This window comes from Mytilus galloprovincialis, chromosome 8 (genome assembly GCF_965363235.1).
Source record: "Mytilus galloprovincialis chromosome 8, xbMytGall1.hap1.1, whole genome shotgun sequence".
Classification (NCBI taxonomy): domain Eukaryota; kingdom Metazoa; phylum Mollusca; class Bivalvia; order Mytilida; family Mytilidae; genus Mytilus; species Mytilus galloprovincialis.
Genome location: NC_134845.1, coordinates 41,423,886 through 41,442,035, shown reverse-complemented (window position 1 = coordinate 41,442,035; position 18,150 = coordinate 41,423,886). Strand labels below are relative to the sequence as shown.

The 18,150-nt window shown below is 31.7% G+C and overlaps 1 protein-coding gene across 1 annotated transcript in view; it reads left to right on the top strand.

Moving 5' to 3' along the window:
* LOC143041944 (uncharacterized) overlaps positions 1-13,863 on the top strand; it is a 45,301-nt gene extending 31,438 nt beyond the window's left edge. Inside the window, exons 5-8 of the mRNA XM_076214118.1 lie at positions 2,097-2,220; positions 7,636-7,722; positions 10,299-10,367; positions 13,273-13,863. Of these exons, the coding sequence (XP_076070233.1) occupies positions 2,097-2,220; positions 7,636-7,722; positions 10,299-10,367; positions 13,273-13,545 (553 nt within the window). The 3' untranslated portion in view covers positions 13,546-13,863. The remainder of the gene's footprint in view (positions 1-2,096; positions 2,221-7,635; positions 7,723-10,298; positions 10,368-13,272) is intronic.
* Positions 13,864-18,150: the final 4,287 nt, after the last annotated feature.

The window sequence follows — 18,150 nt, the reverse complement described above, 5'->3', positions numbered from 1 at the left end:
AAAAAATGGGTCCGCTGACCCGGCCAACCAACCAAGATGGCCGCCATTGCTAAAATTAGAACATACGGGTAAAATGTAGATTTAGGCTTATATCTCTGAAATCAAAGCATTTAGAGCAAATCTGAAACGGGGGGGGGTTAAATTGTTTATCAAGTCATGATCTATCTGCCCTGAAATTTTCAGATGAATCGGACAACCGGTTGTTGGGTTGCAGCCTCTCAGTTTGTAATTTTAAGGAAATTTTGCCGTTTTTGGTTATTATCTTGAATATTATTATAGATAGAGATAAACTGTAAACAGCAATAATGTTCTGCAAAGTATGATCCCCATAACGATTTATTGCCCTTTATATTTATTTTTTGTCAACTTTTCGTAAATTTTTGTAATCTTTTACAAAAATCTTCACCTCTGAAACTACTGGGTCAAATTTAACCATACTAGGCCACACTCATCATTGAGGTATCTGGTTTAAAAAAAAAATGGGTCCGGGGACCCGACCAACCAACCAAGATGACCGCCATGGCTAAAATTAGAACATACGGGTAAAAATGTAGATTTTGGCTTATATCTCTTAAATCAACGCATTTAGAGCAAATCTATGGAGGTAAAATTGTTTATCAGGTCATGATCTATCTGCTCTGAAATTTTGAGATGAATCGGACAACCGGTTGTTGGGTTTCAGCCTCTGAATTGGTAATTTTAGAGAAATTTTGCCGTTTTTGGTTATTATCTTGAATATTATTATAGATAGAGAAAAAGTGTAAACAGCAATAATGTTCAGCAAAGTATGATCCCCTTAACGAGTTATTGCCCTTTATAGTCAATTTTTGTCAGTTTTTTGTAAATTTTTGCGATCTTTTACAAAAATTTTCTCTGAAACTATTTAAACAAATTTAACCAAACTTTTCCACAATTATCATTAGGGTATCTAGTTTTAAAATGTGTCCGATGACCTGACTATAGTACATAGGTTAAAATGCAGTTTTTTGCTGAAATCTTAGAAACCAAAGCATTTAGACCAAATCTGACAGAAAAAAAAATTGTTCTTAGGTCAAGATCTATCTGCCCTGAAATTTTCAGACCAATTAGGCAACCCGTTGTTGGGTTGCTGCCCCTGAATAAGAAAAAAATTGCAGATTTTGGTTATTATCTTGAATATTATTATAGATAGAGATAAGCTGTAGACAGCAATTATGTACAGCAAAGTAAAACATACAAATAAGTCACCATAATCAAAATGTTCAATTGACCTCGCAAGTAGTTATTGCCCTTTATAGTCAATTTTTTACAATTTTCATAAATTTTGTAAATTTTTACAAACGATTTTAACCACTGGGATAAATTCATAGGTTAATTAGATAGAGATAAGTGTAAACAGCAAGAATGTTCAGTAAAGCAAGATTTACAAAAACATCACCATCACCAAAACACAATTTTGTCATGAAATCATCTGTGTCCTTCGTTTACGATATGCGCATAGACCAATGTGAGCGACACAGGCTCTTTAGATTTAAGTGTAATTTTAGTAAAGCTTTGTATAAATGACTATCAATATTAAATCCATGGTTATAAAAGAAGGTGAGACATTTCAGCGTGTGCACTCGTGTTTACTTTTTTAATGAAGACTATAAATTGTTATTTGCATTAGTCATTATCAAAACCATTTGAATGATACTTAATAAATGGCTATTATTTATTTTTAATTTATTGAACCATAAAATTAATTTTTGACTCTTCACATTGAATAATCCGCGAAGTGGGTTATGTAAAATGTGAAGAGTCAAAAATTAATTTTATGGTTTAATAAATTCAAAATAAATTATTGCCATTCATTATAAATAAATTTCTATCAAAAATAAGTCTCAAAGAACTTTTGATATTATTTATATTAACAATTACAACGTACACACATGTTGGCGTATGAATACACAACGTCAGAGTGGGCGTGTCTCCATAAAAATTGACAACATTGAAAATAAAAGTAATACTTTTAACCAATCAGAAGACAGCAAATACACCAAATTTATTTATAACTGTATAGGAAGAATGTATTGTAATCCTTCATTTGTGGTGTATTCTTCTCTCACTTTACACAGATCAGATCATTTAGCAACTGACTTCTTGCAGCTGTATGAACATTATTGGAAAAATGCAATGACGGAGCTGAGAGAACGTGGCGACGAAAACACAAATATTGAGTTTCTGCTGACAATATTAAAGGTAATGATTTGAAAGTTTTTCTCCGTAAAATTATGTTTTTGTAGTCAAACAGAAATCTTCGTAATTTGAAATATTATCATTCTAGTTCATGCGTTTTGTGAGTGCTCACCTACCAAAAATTTTATATACTGAAATATTATGAATATTCTTGATTGATGTATTCTGGAAGAGAATGTTTAGTCATGCTTTAAAAAGCTTAGGAATAGCAAAGTTCCGAAGAATGAGGATACAATTAATGAATACGTTTAAAGCATGGTTAGCCGGTTTCAACCTTTAAAAATGAGATATTCCAATATGGTTTTGAATTCAGGTATCATACCTGATTCATGACTAATTGGTGTAATACAACATTTGTTTAAGATTAAGGGAGATATTAATGAAATGAATTATTAATATTTCTTATTAATAATCTTGATAATTAAAATTAGGAAAAATTTTCGTGGAAATTCCGAATGCAAGACTAAATGAATTATCGGACGAAATATAGTTTGGCTGATCCATGGGAGAATTTCGTATATGCTTCTCTATTCCTTTCATGAATGCTATCATTCACTGGGGTAAAGCTGATGACCGTAACTGCATTCACGGTCATCCCAAGATGTCGGATGAAAAATTAGGTCAGTTTCTGTATTGTCTGTTAAAGTGTTTCTATATCATTTTCTTTACAAATCATACATTGAAACGATGTAAATTTATAAAAGAATCACTCGGAAAACACTAATTACTTCTGAGAAATGTGCATGAAACGGGAAATTCGATTTGAAAAAATCGCCAAGATGACCGTAAATCACAATCGAGATGACCGTAACAGAATCAGCGATTCATAACAAGGCTGACCGTAACTGCTTTTAAGATGACCGTAATTTGTAAATGATGACCGTAACTTTTAAAGGATGACCCTCAATTCTAAGAAATATCCGTATTTATATAACTATCTTTTTGTATCAAATGATTAATCGTGTTGGTATACACATATTAATATGAGAGTTTTATCCTATAAGTAGAAGAAAATAAGAAGTGCTTCAAATTCAAAACATAACCATATGTATCTTTTTTACAGTAGAGGGTTTAATTTTTAAAATGAATTTGCCAAAAGACACGCAAATGAACAGGAAGGGAAAACATGCTACAAAAGCGCGATAAAATGACACCTTACAAGCATAATGAAAAAAATGCGGTGCACAGCCTTCAACTGCTCGACAAAAGATTTTTTGTGTGTTTCTGGGATTCCTTTTAATGACATCTAATAAATACACATTTTAAAAAAATGCCAAAAAAATGCATGTACACCCATTGATATTATATCGTCTTTCATTTTGTCGTGCAAATAAAATAAAAGAAATATTTTGAAAATATCATTCAAATAAACTAGTTAAGGTGAGCTCCAGCCAAGTAGATCCTTAAAATAGTATTGTACGAAAAGCGTATCACAAGGCGGAACGTTGTCAATTTGTTTATATACAGAAATGTTATTCATACAGTCAGGATTCTACTTCTTCAAAATTATCCCCCCATTACGCCAGTTCATGCTCACAATCGTAGAAATGGAAGCCATTGTAGGGATGACGCTCTGCCAATTTTGCTCTTGAAAAGTAATAAATTTATCCACATAGCACCATTACGATCGATAGTTATATGTCAGTTATATTTTAAAAGACAAATGTATCTACTAGCTAATGAGCATTAGTTAATGATCTTGTCTGCATTGATTCAACTTTCAAATATTCAAAAATATTGTCTGTGCGAATGTCAGATGGAATTTTTAAAAATAATTAAGCATTTAAAAAAATTCTAATTAAATATTTCGTGGAAGGGCAGACTAAACATTTTCAGTGTTTGAAGATTTATAAACCCTAGTTATCACACACAAGAAAATCATATTTTTTCGAAGATATCCATTTTCATCATCCAAATTAAAAGACTGTCGTCAAGTACTTTTAGAAAAAATAGCTATTCGAACACACCTACTCTGTTTTTGTGATTCATTAGATAGGTATTTCACTTGACCCATATATTTCATCTTTTCGTACTGTCATTTTTTTACGTTATAAAATCAACCTGTAGCTTTGATATATAATAATGATAGAATCTGAAGCGGGATGCTATACAAAATACTCTTGCTTTGTACGTTTTAAAGACAAAATATACACCCCAAACATACCCCAACATAAAAAGGTGCACTCGATTTTTCTCTTTTCGTTACAATCGTTACCTGTTTTGGGGATTTTTTTCTTGATTCACATAATGGAAGGGCAGACACGAAAATTTCTGAACTAAAAGATTGATATGTTCTCCGTCCGTGATAAAAAAAATCGGAGGTTATGCATTTTCTACATCCAACTTATAGATACTATATATAAAAAAGAAGATGTGGTATTATTGCCAATGAGACAACTATCCAGAAAAGACCAAAATGACACAAACATTAACAACTATAGGTAACCGTAAGGCCTTCAACAATGAGCAAAGCCTATACCGCATAGTCAGCTATAAAAGGCCCCGATAAGAACCATGTCGTCGACTTGATATCTTATTGTTTTGCATTACTATGTAATAGATACATTGAAAACTTATGCAAATGGTGTTCTTAAAATAAGAAAATTGTCGTTTTATTTGTTTCTATTAACTTTTTAAAATTTTGTTACTATATCGAACATTACAGTTAACATTTATCGCTTTCTCGATAAACATAGAGCTTCGATTCTTTTGTTCTATTTCATAAGTGTTTCCGCCTGCATATAATATATCAAGACAAATTAAGATTTTAATCTGCTTCCTCTGGAACCATACACATGGGCTCGATTACCAAATATTCGTATGTATTATTAATGTTTTTAATGCTCCATTTATTGGCATTATGTTTTTCTGGTCTGTGCGTACGTTCGTCCGTTCGTCTGTTTGTTTGTCCGTTTGTCCAGCTTCAAGTTAAATAAAATTGAAACTTAGTACACATTTTCCCTATGGTATGATCTTTTTAATTCTAATACCAAATTACAGTTTTATCCCATTTTCATAGTCAACTAAATATAGAAAATGATAGTGTAGATGAGGCATCCGTGTACTAGGGACACATTCATGTTTCTTCAAATTTTCGTCGTATCGCTGTAAATTTGTGTTAAAATTTTAACGTCGATATCAATAAATATTTCATTGTTTACGAGAAATATGCAATTTACTATCATTGTTATAAATCCTAAATATGGCCAATTATATTATAGTTTAAAAAAAGAAATTCATGAAACATATTTATATACGCTAACCGAGCCCCTATTGAGATCGACAAACTCAACAAAAAAGCTTTGAATACAATACGGATATTTCTTAGAATTGATATAAATTACAGTTAGTCTTTACAAATTACGGTCATCCTTTACAAGTTACGGTCATCTTTTTACCAATCACGGTCATCCTTGTTTTATGTTACGGTCATCTTGAAAATATTTTGATTATGATTTACGGTCATCTTAACGATTTTTTTCAAATCGAATTTCCCGTTTAATGCACATTTCTCGGAAGTAATTAGTGATTTTCGAGTGATTCTTTTATAAATTTACATCGTTTCAATGTATGATTTGTAAAGAAAATGATATAGAAACACTTTAACAGACAATACAGAAACTGACCTAATTTTTCATCCGACATCTTGGGATGACCGTGAATGCAGTTACGGTCATCAGCTTTACCCCAGTGATCATTTCTCTTTATGTGTCATCGGTTACAATGTCGTTATGTTTATCAATCGATTTTTAAAGTTTCTTTGATAATGTTTAGAGGGTGAAATATTGAATCGAAAATGTTTCATTATGTTGTACATGTACACAAATATAAAGTCTTATGTCAAGAATGGTGAGATGGGAACAAACTTTTTTCCTTATGCCATAGGTGTAAGGAAGGAATAAGGCGTCTCATTTAATCAATGCCTTGTACTTAAACGAGAATATTTGTCTGTCATTTATGCTGATGAATAGGTAACTATTTTAGATGATAAATATTTTGAATTTGAATAAGTATATTAAAGTGCTTATTTCATTGTATTTGCCGAGAACCCTGTTATAGTTACGTTGACAACAATTACGAAATGCACTTTCTTGTTTCGGAATATATTGTGAATATTGAAAATCTGGTCAAAAACAAAACCAAATGATTTTATTCTCGAAAAGACTGTTTTACCACTATGCAAAGGCATTAAATAAGTCTTATTAAAACAAGACTAATATCGGGTCTTTAACTGCGTCGCTGCATGCAATTGATTGAGGTTACATGTATACTGAGGCATAACTGATCATATGCATTCCCTTTCACAGATGGCATGAACACTTTGACGAAAAATTGCCTTGTCACAATGATCGTTGTAAAATGTCACACTTTTTCGGGATTCGGTTATACAGCAGATGTTAAACTGTTTACCCACTACAAATCTACATTATAAAGCTGCAGACCACATATAAAATCACTCTCTTTCATAGAAGCCAAGAAATTTTGACGAAACAATTTCGTTGTACAGAGAGAATTGTAAAATTTCAAACCGTCGGAAAACTCAAGTGGCTACACAGCAAATGTAAAAATAGCTTACTCGCTCCAACTCAACTTTTTTTAAACTGCATACCAAATATTTAAAAATTTCCTTTAATAAGATCCGATAATTTTCATTATACAATTAATTGTGTTTAAATTATCGGAAAGCAGAAAGTAGATACAGAGGTAAACATTTTAAACTCGGAATAACTCAGGCAACATTATAAAGCTGAAGACCAAATATTAAATAAGTCGCTTCCATAGCAGCCATGAAAACTTCGACGGAATTTGTTTTCCGGACGGACCGACAGTAGGACAGACTGAGTCGATTGGTTAAAACACCAGCCACCGACTTCGGGAACGCAGTTCGAAGAAATTCCAAGCAATAAAATACTCGAAGAATGTGGAAATAACGTTCATCGTCTGCTCAAACAATCTTATAAATTTCATAAATTCAGATTACGTACTATGTGGTTGCATTCTTTGATATTATAAATATAATACAATTACCATTTACTGTCTTTTGATGAGGTAAATGTGTAGGTTTTATTGGTTTTTGTAATACTGATATTCACTTAGTCAAACGTTCGATGTGAATATCAGTTTTCAAATGTAAATTTAGAACAAAAGATACTAATCGTTTGATTGTATATTCCAAGATAAAATTAAAGTATTGAAAGACAATTATTTACCAAAAATGATTGAACATTAAATAGTCTACAATACTTATTCATGTAAAAACAATTGCTGTTAAGTGCTATGAATTACAATTTCTTTGGTTAATATGCAGTATTTTTGAAATTCCAATTCATATTTGAAAACCTTTTAAAATAATAAAAATATGATACAATGTTTATTTATTACGTTTGACTTTTTTATTGGTTTTTTTCTTCTTTACAGAAAGCTTACTCCTTTAGTGAGAATATGGAAAAAGGATTAAGAGGGGATTTTGAACAAGCTTTATTACATGCTTCCAACCATATCAAGGTTGGCATAAATTATGTTTAATTATAAACTACTATGAACGTGTGAGTTTTAATTTGGCCTTTGTTCCTTTCTGTGGAGAATCCCTCTGGTGTTCCTTTTTACTTATTTACTTAAATGTTTGTCGTAACTATGCATGTAATTGTTACTCAACTAAATGATTTATGATATTTGTTTTATAATATTTTATCACTCCACTTCCGAATGCATATTCTTCTTCTTCTGGAATATATTTTATACTCTTTAATGCAATAATGAATAAGACTTTAAAAAAAAAGAAAAAAAGGTTTTATTTTCATTAAACAGGATAAAATCAAAATTCTGGATAATATAAGGGTACAAGTTGACGTTAACACATTTATGTTGTTATAACTAGGTTTCAAATTGCAAGATTAATATTTAATTTCAAATTGCAATGAGGTTATACATTAATTGAACAATGATTACAGAAAATCAAATATTCATTAATTTAATCATGTGGCTTTTGATCATCAAACGTTTGAGCGTTCCCGGTGTACAATCCAGAACAGTGCTACGAACGCACGCAATGTGTTATCCTGAATTATCCATTATAATGCATGTCTTTTACTACAATTCAAGAAGATTTTTGTTGTCTTTGATAATAAAAAAAAGTAAACAAGCACATTTGAATAACTTGCCACAATTATTACATTTGATTAGTTTTTGTTTCAACAAAATGCGGGAGACAGAGGTATTAATATCCGGTGGCGGCGGCGTAAAATATTTGTAAAAAGGTTTATAAGACAAAACTGGATGCTTCATACCTTCGTTTGAAGATACCTTATGTTACAAAGTTTTCGTCTGTCGTTTGTTCATTGGCCTTGACCTCATTGTCATAGTTCAGTGACTGCTTGAAAAAAAAACATTCTTTGTATTTTGTCATGTGAATTTCCTACTTATTATGAATAATAGGATAACTACATTTTGGTATATGGTTTCCCTGCAACGTCTACATGTCCGTCATACAGGGTTCCTTTGACCTGAACCTGATTTCATCGTTAAAGGTACGTAATTAAGTCAGATACTATACACAGAAGGTCAATTAAATAAGATGTAGGGAATGTATCAAATTTTATCTGACTTTGACTTCTTTTTTATTGTTCATTGGTCAATGTCAAGTCTTTTTTTTGTCTGTTGTTTAATCCTTATAAGCAAAAGGGTCAATTATATTTTATAAATGGAATGATTGTAAGGTGTACATGTCGATCTAACCAGTATTATCTTACCTTGACCAACTTTCCATGGTTCAATGGTCAATGTGAAGTTTTTGTATTTTGGTATGTTTTTTAGATATTATAGGCAATAGGTCAGCTTAATTTGGTGTATGGAATATTTGAAAGGTTTACATGTCAGTCTGACAGGTATCATCTGACATTGATCTTTTATTAAGTCTGTTTATCATTAACCATAAGCAATTGGTCAACTATATTTGGTGTATGGAATAACTGTAATGTTTGTCTGACAGGATTTATTTGACCTTGACTTCGTTGTCACGGATCTTTAAAAATGCAAAATTTATGTCATACTTATAGTTAGACCTACACTTCAAGACTTTTGATATAAAATCAATGGTCAGTAATAAAATTAACGGTACCAATTTTCTTGCACCAGATGCGCATTTCGACAAAACATGTCTCTTCAGTGATGCTCGTGGCCAAAATATTTGAAATCCAAAGCTTATATAAAAGATGAAGAGCTATAATCCAAAAGGTCCAAAAAGTATAAAATAATATAAAACAGGTGAAACATTTTCAGCATGTGCACTCTTGTTTAATTGATAATATACACCTGGAAAAAAGTATTGCAACACTCTCATTGAAAACAATGTAAAATGACATGATTGTAGAATGTGTATATTTAGATAAATATACCAAATACTTTTAATCCGTTGATAGTTTAAAATTGAATTCATGGTATTAACTTACTTTTCATCCAATGTTAATGCTACATGGATAGGACATAACAGCTGCACGGAAATTGTTTTTTGCGTTTTTCACAAAAAAATGCAAATTTTGCAGGACTCATTATTTCTAAAACATTGGTTCTGCAATAAATGCATATTTTTTATGCATTAAACTCATTCAGAACGGTTTGAAATGGCTAATTTAACACGAATTTTCTGTATCAGATGTTCAGTTTGCTGTAAAAATTACTTTCATAAAATATCGGTAAAGAAGTTAAGACAAAGCTTGAATAACTTTTTCAGTAAAGCTCTAATGATGCGTCTCTCTAGTTGATGTTTTAATGTAAATGGAATCACCAAATATAATGATTAATACAATTTACGGCTAGGTTAGAAGAAATGCCCTTTTTGTTTATCGTTTACGGTAATCTGTACCTGTTTCACGTCATATTCTTTTTTAAATCCGCCGAACCCTTTGTCAGTCATGCTGGCATAACTATATAGTTTCATCATTTAATTAGTACTTCTTGAACTGAATCTGTTGGCAACTGCTTACTGTATTTTGATAATTGTATATGATGCAGTGTCATTTCTGTTTGAATTCAAATACAAATTCAAGTTAAATAAAAATAAATTAATAAATTAACCTTTACAGGAAGTTGTTGATACTACATTACTTGTAAGAGAGATACTTGAGCAACAACTCACAGGTTGTATAAAAGAGGTAATGTATATTTTTCTACTAAAACACTAACGTTTGAGCTACATCAAATTAATAACAAAAACATCCTACCAAAAGGGAATTGTAAAGCAGGAAAAGGAGTTGGTTTGCTATCTTAGTATGTTGACCCTAAAAATCTGAAATTTTTAACTGCGATAATGTTTTGTGAAAACATGCATTAACATTTCTTATTGGTTCAGTTATAAAAGAGCTTTTCCAATAGGTCATTATTGATGTATTTACATTTTGACATCTTAATTGTGGGTATATTGTGTTATAACTTTTTTTTTTATTTATCAAGATTATTTTGCTAAACTTACGACAGTTTTCTGAAAAATTAACATTGATGCCACCCCTCTCCCACAAATTGTTTTCTGATTTTTCTTTATTTATTTTAAGTTTACTAAAAGGATACCTATTCCTTATTAAGGCACATAAACATAAACATATACACCTTTCCTTTTATATTAAAAAGCAAGTCAATAAGCATTACAATCACATAAAACGTATTTAAACAATTGAAAATATAAATAAAAATATACCTTTACAACGCGTTAAATTGAGGTTTAATGGATTTATCCCTTTCAAAAATTGAAAACAAGTATGTTGCCTTCTTTTGATATTTACTTGCCATCTAAGGACTGTATAGAATCGTGAAAAGAAATCTGTTTAAATATCTTTCGATAAAGTTTTTTTTTTTAGATACCATAACAAAAACTTTTTCTTTTTTATCGAATAAAAGTTTTCCTTGTTAGAACACAGTACAGTTTAAAAACCACAAATCGAATGTATATATTTATTACCTAAAAGAATAAGTAGGAAAAATCTTATCAAAGATGCCAGAGATGCCAGAGTTATAAATTGGCACGACAGACGCGCGTTTCGTGTACATTATATTTTTGGTGGCCTAATCAAATTCAAAGTAGTGGAGCATTGATAACTCCCATCCACGAAACGTTCTGTCAATCTTTATATAAGTGTAGAGAAACCTTAGCGTTTTGAATATTTCAACATTTTATAAATAGCAAAACAGATAATAAACATTAGAAATAGAAGATACATTTATTTTTCTATATTTGGCAATACTATATAGCAAAAAGTTATAATCTATCAATTTGAAGTGTAAAATTCACAAACTAAAGTACTCTAGTTTTCAATCAATGTCATATTTCAGAGTAAAACAATATACAAAAAATTACAAATTGTAAATATTATTCAGTAGATTATTTTATAATGAATATAAATTAATACTAAACAGTCTAGGAGAAAATAAGTATATTGCAGGTATGGTTATATATCTTTTTTTCTATTTTCATCATTCAAATGTTGCTATTACCAAACCGGATTGTATTTTTTCAAATAGAAAATGTAATAACAGTATATTTTAATTAATATTCTGTACAAACTACACTATTCTATTTTAGTTAGTTTAAACATAACATCAATGAATTGTCGATATAAAATGATTTTCAACTCCGTATTTTTGGTTGGACTTCAAACTATTTGAATTGGAGCGAAATTAACAATCCTGTGTAGGCAAAGCGTGCGTCCGATTTGCTGAGTTTAACAACAAATGGCTAGTTTCAATTTCTGGTGGACTTTTTGGCCTTAAAAGTATTACCTGTCCAGTTGTCATCACAAGAGTAGCGACATCACGGAAAAAATCATAACCATGAAATTTCTTTTGCAAATGTATCGATTATATAATTCAAAATCCATAAGGGTTTGTTTACCTAATTATAAAAACTATTCTAAGCCAGATTTGAGAATTAAAAAAAAAATTTGGGTTTGTTTTTTTCTTTTGCTCCTCAACCCCAATTAGACTCGATCGACACTTGAGTGAACTGTTTCAGTAAAAAGCGCGTCTTTACCGGCTTTGTAATAACATGAGCAACACGGTTGATGCCACATGTGTTGCAGGATCTGCTTACCCTGCAGGAACACCTGAGATATGGTTGGGTTCGTGTTGCTGTTGTACCCCTATCTGTGACATTTTTTTGTGTCAGTTTTTTGTTTTGTTCACACATCGTTGTCAAAATAATGGAATTTGGTGCGACTGCCAAGTCAGGAATATGACAGTTATTATCCATTCGTTTGATTTGTTTGAGCTTTTGATTTTGCCATTTGAGTAGGAACTTTCCGTTTTGAATTTTCTTCGGAGTTCAGTATTTTTGTGATTTTTCTTTTTATTAGCGTACAGTAAACATTCCTTACTTATACAATATTAGCTTAACAATATTCATGTTTAAAAAATACTTTCTGTTTTGTACATTAACCCTTACATTTTCAAGCAGTGAAAACCTATAAACATGTGGAAAACCTATAATCATGTATTTGTACTAGGCTCGAAACAGGAGTAATAGCTCGCTAAAGCTCGCATTACACCTGTGTCTTAGCCTCGTACAAATAAAGCTGATATTTAAAGACACTAAACAATTATTGTCTATATTTTCTTCATTTTAACGATTTAACGATTTAACGATTTATTAGAAAACACTCAGACACATTATATACGTGTAACATGAGGTCAAATATATAATACAATATATGCAAACAACATGACAGAAGAACGATTAAATATATTTAAATCAATATATACAGCTCATTAGAACCAAACAGTGTGAATAATAAAAAAAAAAGAGGAAAAGATATACAACATATGGATCGATATGATATAAATCAAAGAAATACTTTAACTTTTCTGATGAACAACGATAGCTTTTTGTATAGTTCAGTATTACAATAAGAGAGTAAACCTTCAAACTTGATAATGCTCGGGGTGAGCTGTGTAGTACATAGGTATGTACTTGTTTCTTAAAAATACAATATTTTCATTTTTACATATAAATAAAATATGGAATTCATCTCCAATACCATTTGTACATAAGTACATTTGTACATTTTACAGCTGTTTTTACGAGATCCAAGATATAAAGAATATGGAACGAAAGGGCCTGCTGTGCAAAGTTTTATAACAGAAGCCGTATCAGTTTGTTGGTTGATGGTTACTCGCAGTCCTCGTGTTATTATATCAACAACCATACCAAAAGAGTCTCATTCCGATTCCTTTAATCCTTACAGAAAGTTTGGGTCCAAAGTAGATTTTGTTGTTTGGCCGGTTGTTAAATTATCAAACGACGAAGGTAAAATCGTATGCAGAGGGACAGCAGTGTTCAAATGACGTTTATTTTGAATAATGTTTGTATTATCTAACTATGCATGTATTTTGAAGTTTTAACTAAAAGAAAAGTATCTGTAATTAGTCTTATTGTACAAATAGCGAATTTAATAATGTAAATTAACACATGCGGGATTGAGCGCTTAACTTCGTTTGGGATTTTGTATTAAACGAAACAAAAAGATAACAACATTTGGAAATGCATTTAGCAAAGTTACTTAGTTTTAAATGAATACTAGAATAATGTATGTTTTTTTTTAGTTTTAGCATATCTTTTTGATGACATTACCAAACATAAGTACATCATGTACATATATGTGTCATTTGTATGTAGATTATGTTAGGTACCAGACTTATAATTTAAATAAGACACGTCAGTGACTCCGATATCAAAATGATTAGAAAGCCAAACAAATACAAAGATGAAGAGCATTGATAACCCGAATTTCCAAAAAGTTGTTCAAAATACGACTAAAGGTATCTATGCCTGGGCTTAGTAAATCCTTAGTTTTGAATTCTAATGTAGTTTTGTTTTTAAAATAAACATTGACAAATGTTCTTTTTTTCACAGTTTTTGTCAAATGTTCAATTGTTTCATTGCAGTATTCTTTTTCTAAAGTTATACAATATGCAATTGACATTTTGGTAATATCCACTAGCTTTTCTAAAATATTATATTTAACTTTGCCTTAAAAGTTGGAGGTTTGGCCGGTTAAAAACCAGGTTCAACCAATCATTTTTTCCAAAAATGCCCTGTACCAAGTCAGACAAATGGTCATTGTCATATTGTAGTTCGTTTCTATGTGTGTTGCATTTAAGTGTTTTGTTTCTGTTGTGTCATTTTTATTGTCGAGCGTGCAACTTTTGTTGAAGAAAGCTCGACATAGGGATAGTGATCCGGCGGCGGCGGCTACGGCGGCGGCGTTAGCTCACTTCTTAAAAGCTTTATATTTCAGAAGGTGGAAGACCTGGATGCTTCATACTTTGTATATAGATGCTTCATGTTACGAATTTTCCGTCAGTCACATGTCCAATGTCCTTGACCTCATTTTCATGGTTCAGTGACCACTTGAAAAAAAAGTTCAAATTTTTTGTAATGTTGAATTCTCTCTTATTATAAGTAATAGGATAACTATATTTGATATGTGCGTACCTTGCAAGGTCCTTGTGTCTGTCAGACAGTTTTCACTTGACCTCGACCTCATTTCATGGATCAGTGAACAAGGTTTAGTTTTGGTGGTCAAGTCCATATCTTAGATACTATAAGCAATAGGGCTAGTATATTCGGTGTATGGAAGGACTGTAAGGTGTACATGTCCAACTGGCAGGTGTCATCTGACCTTGACCTCATTTTCATGGTTCAGTGGTTATAGTAAAAAAAATTGTGTTTTGGTCTGTTTTTCTCATACCATATGCAATAGGTCTACTATATTTGTTGTATGGAATGATTGTTAAGTGTACATGTCTAGCGGGCAGATGTCATGTGACCTTGACGTCATTTTCATGGTTCAGTGGTCAAAGTTTAGTTTTTGAGTTTTGGTCTTTTTATGTAATGCTATATGCCATAGGTCAACTATATTTGGTGTATGGAAATATTTTATGATCTTTATGTCAGTCGAGCAGGTTTTATTTAACCTTGACCTCATTTTCACGGTTCATTGCACAGTGTTAAGTTTTTGTGTTTTGGTCTATTTTTCTTAAACTATAAGTAATGTGTCAACTATATATGTTGTATAGAAGCATTGTTAGCTGTACCTGTCTGCCTGGCATGGTTCATCTGACCTGGACTTCTTTTTCAAGGTTCATTGGTCTTTGTTTAGTTAACTTGGTTAATGTTAAGTTTATGTGACAGTTGTAATAAAGCTTAGCTTTATACTTAGGACTATCAACATAATATCAATGATTAGTAAAGAAGGCGAGACATTTCAGCGTGTGCACTCTTGGCTTTTATATTTGATGTTTTTCTCTCAGTTCTTGTTTGTAACCCGGATTTGGTTTTTTTTCTCAATCGATTTATGAATTTCTAACAGCGGTATACTACTGTTGTCTTTATTTCTAAAGATATTGCAATAACATATCTAAAGAAAATTGACAATGTGTTTGCATTTTAATAAGGGATTCAGTGAATACCGACTTTGATGTAAAATGGTACTTCCTACTCCATTCTATTTGCTTATAAATAAATGACATAAGCAGCCGCATGGAGCAATTTTTGCATTCTGACAATTTCACATAAAAAATGTCAAGAAAAAGCAGTCGAGCAACAGCAGGCAATCGTCTAGATACTGTCATAGCATCGTTGAAGGCCCCGTCTATTGCATAAAGGGTAATTTCTAGCCCATTGATTGAGTCGGGTTCAGTCGCTAGCGGCGGTGGGTCGCCAACGGTAAAAGAGCATGGTCCAGAAAAGGCTATGGCAAAAATGTTAAACGACCTACAGTCAAAATATGATTCACTTGAATATGAAATTGAACGTCTGAGACTGGAAAAATCAATAAGTAAACGTACTATTACCTCGCCATCTTCTGATGTGGTAGATCAAGTTCAAGAACATATAAATCAGTTACAACTTCAAAACTCAGGTGTAAGAGGTAAGAAATTCCGTAAGATAACAGACTTTGTTTGGCCAAACCCCCTAGACTTCTTAGAGAGCAGACACCTTATTGACATTGGCAATGGAAACCAAATTCGTACGGATGGGTTAACAAAGAAATTGACACTTGGTCAGGTCTCCATTGAACAATATGGTTATGCTAGTATTGAGATCATGAATGACATGCTTCGTAGTGGGGATTTATTACACGGGGAATTGCCAGACTATCTGTGTTACATACAATCTATTTTTCGGTTAGCAGCTAACAATGTTTGGGCTAGTGTTTTACTTTATGATATGGAGTACAGGGACCGCCAGGCACTTAAAAAATTCAAATGGAGTACTTATATATCGAATCTAAGGGAATTTCATCTTGTTCAGAAACCAGATAGTGCTACAGCAAAGGCTATTCAAGAGATCCAGAATGTGTTGCGTAGTGCAAACAATGCTAATTATAAGGATCAAAATTCAGGCTTTAATAGTTACAACAAAAAGGGGAAAGGACCCTTTCTTCCTGATGGTCGCACTATTTGTAGGCGTTTTAACACAGGTGATTGTTATCGAAAGGACTGTAAATTGGCACATCACTGTGCAATATGTTATGCTAAAAATCACAATGCTTCTCAGCACTCAACTTCATTTCAATTTCGTCAATCAAACAGTGTTTCCACACAACAGTCATCTCAACCAGAATTCAATATGCATGGTTCAAAAAACGAAGGAACTACGGGTCGTTAGACCCACACACATGGACAGAATTACTGCCAACATAAGATTTTGATTACAATTTTATTATTGATGGTGTAACTAATGGTTTTAATCTGATGAATAATTTATTTCACTGTAATTTTGTATGTGATTTTAATGAACCTTTTATTTGTAAAAATTACAAGTCAGCGTTAGAAAATTCTGATAAGGTTGACCTGAAATTAAGGTCCGAATTTAACCTGGGTAATTATATTTTGTGCAATGAGATAGAGACTCCGAAACTTGTAAGTGCTCTTGGTGCAATACAATAACCTAATGGTTCAATAAGATTGATTCATGATGCAAGTTTACCAGAGGTTGGCGGTATAAACTATTATGCAAGTGATACATCATGTAAATATATGGACTTAAAAGATGCATGTAAAATTATTAAAGAAGGCGATTTCCTGGCAAAAGTAGATTTGTCAAATGCATATAGAAGTGTGAAAGTGCATGCTTCTAATTACCCTTATACTGGGTTGCACTGGAGATTTCATGGTGATAATCAGGATACATTTTTCTATGACACTAAGTTACCTTTTGGAGCAGCGCAAAGCCCAAGTATTTTTCAGAGACTAAGTAGTGCTGTGTGTAGAATTATGAAATCAAAATATAATTTTTGTGTTATTGCATATTTAGATGATTTTTTAATTATAGAGTCTACATATGATAGATGCTCTGCTGCTCTAACTTGTTTGATTAAACTATTGCGTAAATTAGGTTTTTACATAAATTGGAATAAAGTTGAAGGACCTTCACAGCGTTTAATATTTTTAGGTATTTTGATAGATACATGTAAGTTAACACTGAGTTTACCAGGTGATAAGTTAACAGAATTTTTTAATTTGTTATGTGATTTTAAAGGTAAACATAGGGCTAGTAAAAAACAAATAGAATCTCTTATTGGGAAGCTTAATTGGAGTTGCCAGGTTATAAAGGGGGGTCGCACTTTTCTTAGGCGTTTGCTAGACCTGAAGCATTCTTTGAAAGGAAGCCAACACAAAGTTATCTTGTCAGATGATTCTCAAAAAGACTTAAATTGGTGGATTCAATTTATACATGAATTTAATGGAACAGTGAATTTTATAAACAAGAAACCAATAACCAACATTCAAACAGATGCGTGCAATTTTGGTGGAGGTGCCTTCTTTAACAGTGATTACTTTTATATTAATTGGAAAATTGACATGCCAGCAGTTGCAGATTTTCATATCAACATTAAAGAGACAGTTACACTTGTTTTGGCCCTTTTTCATTGGCATGAACAG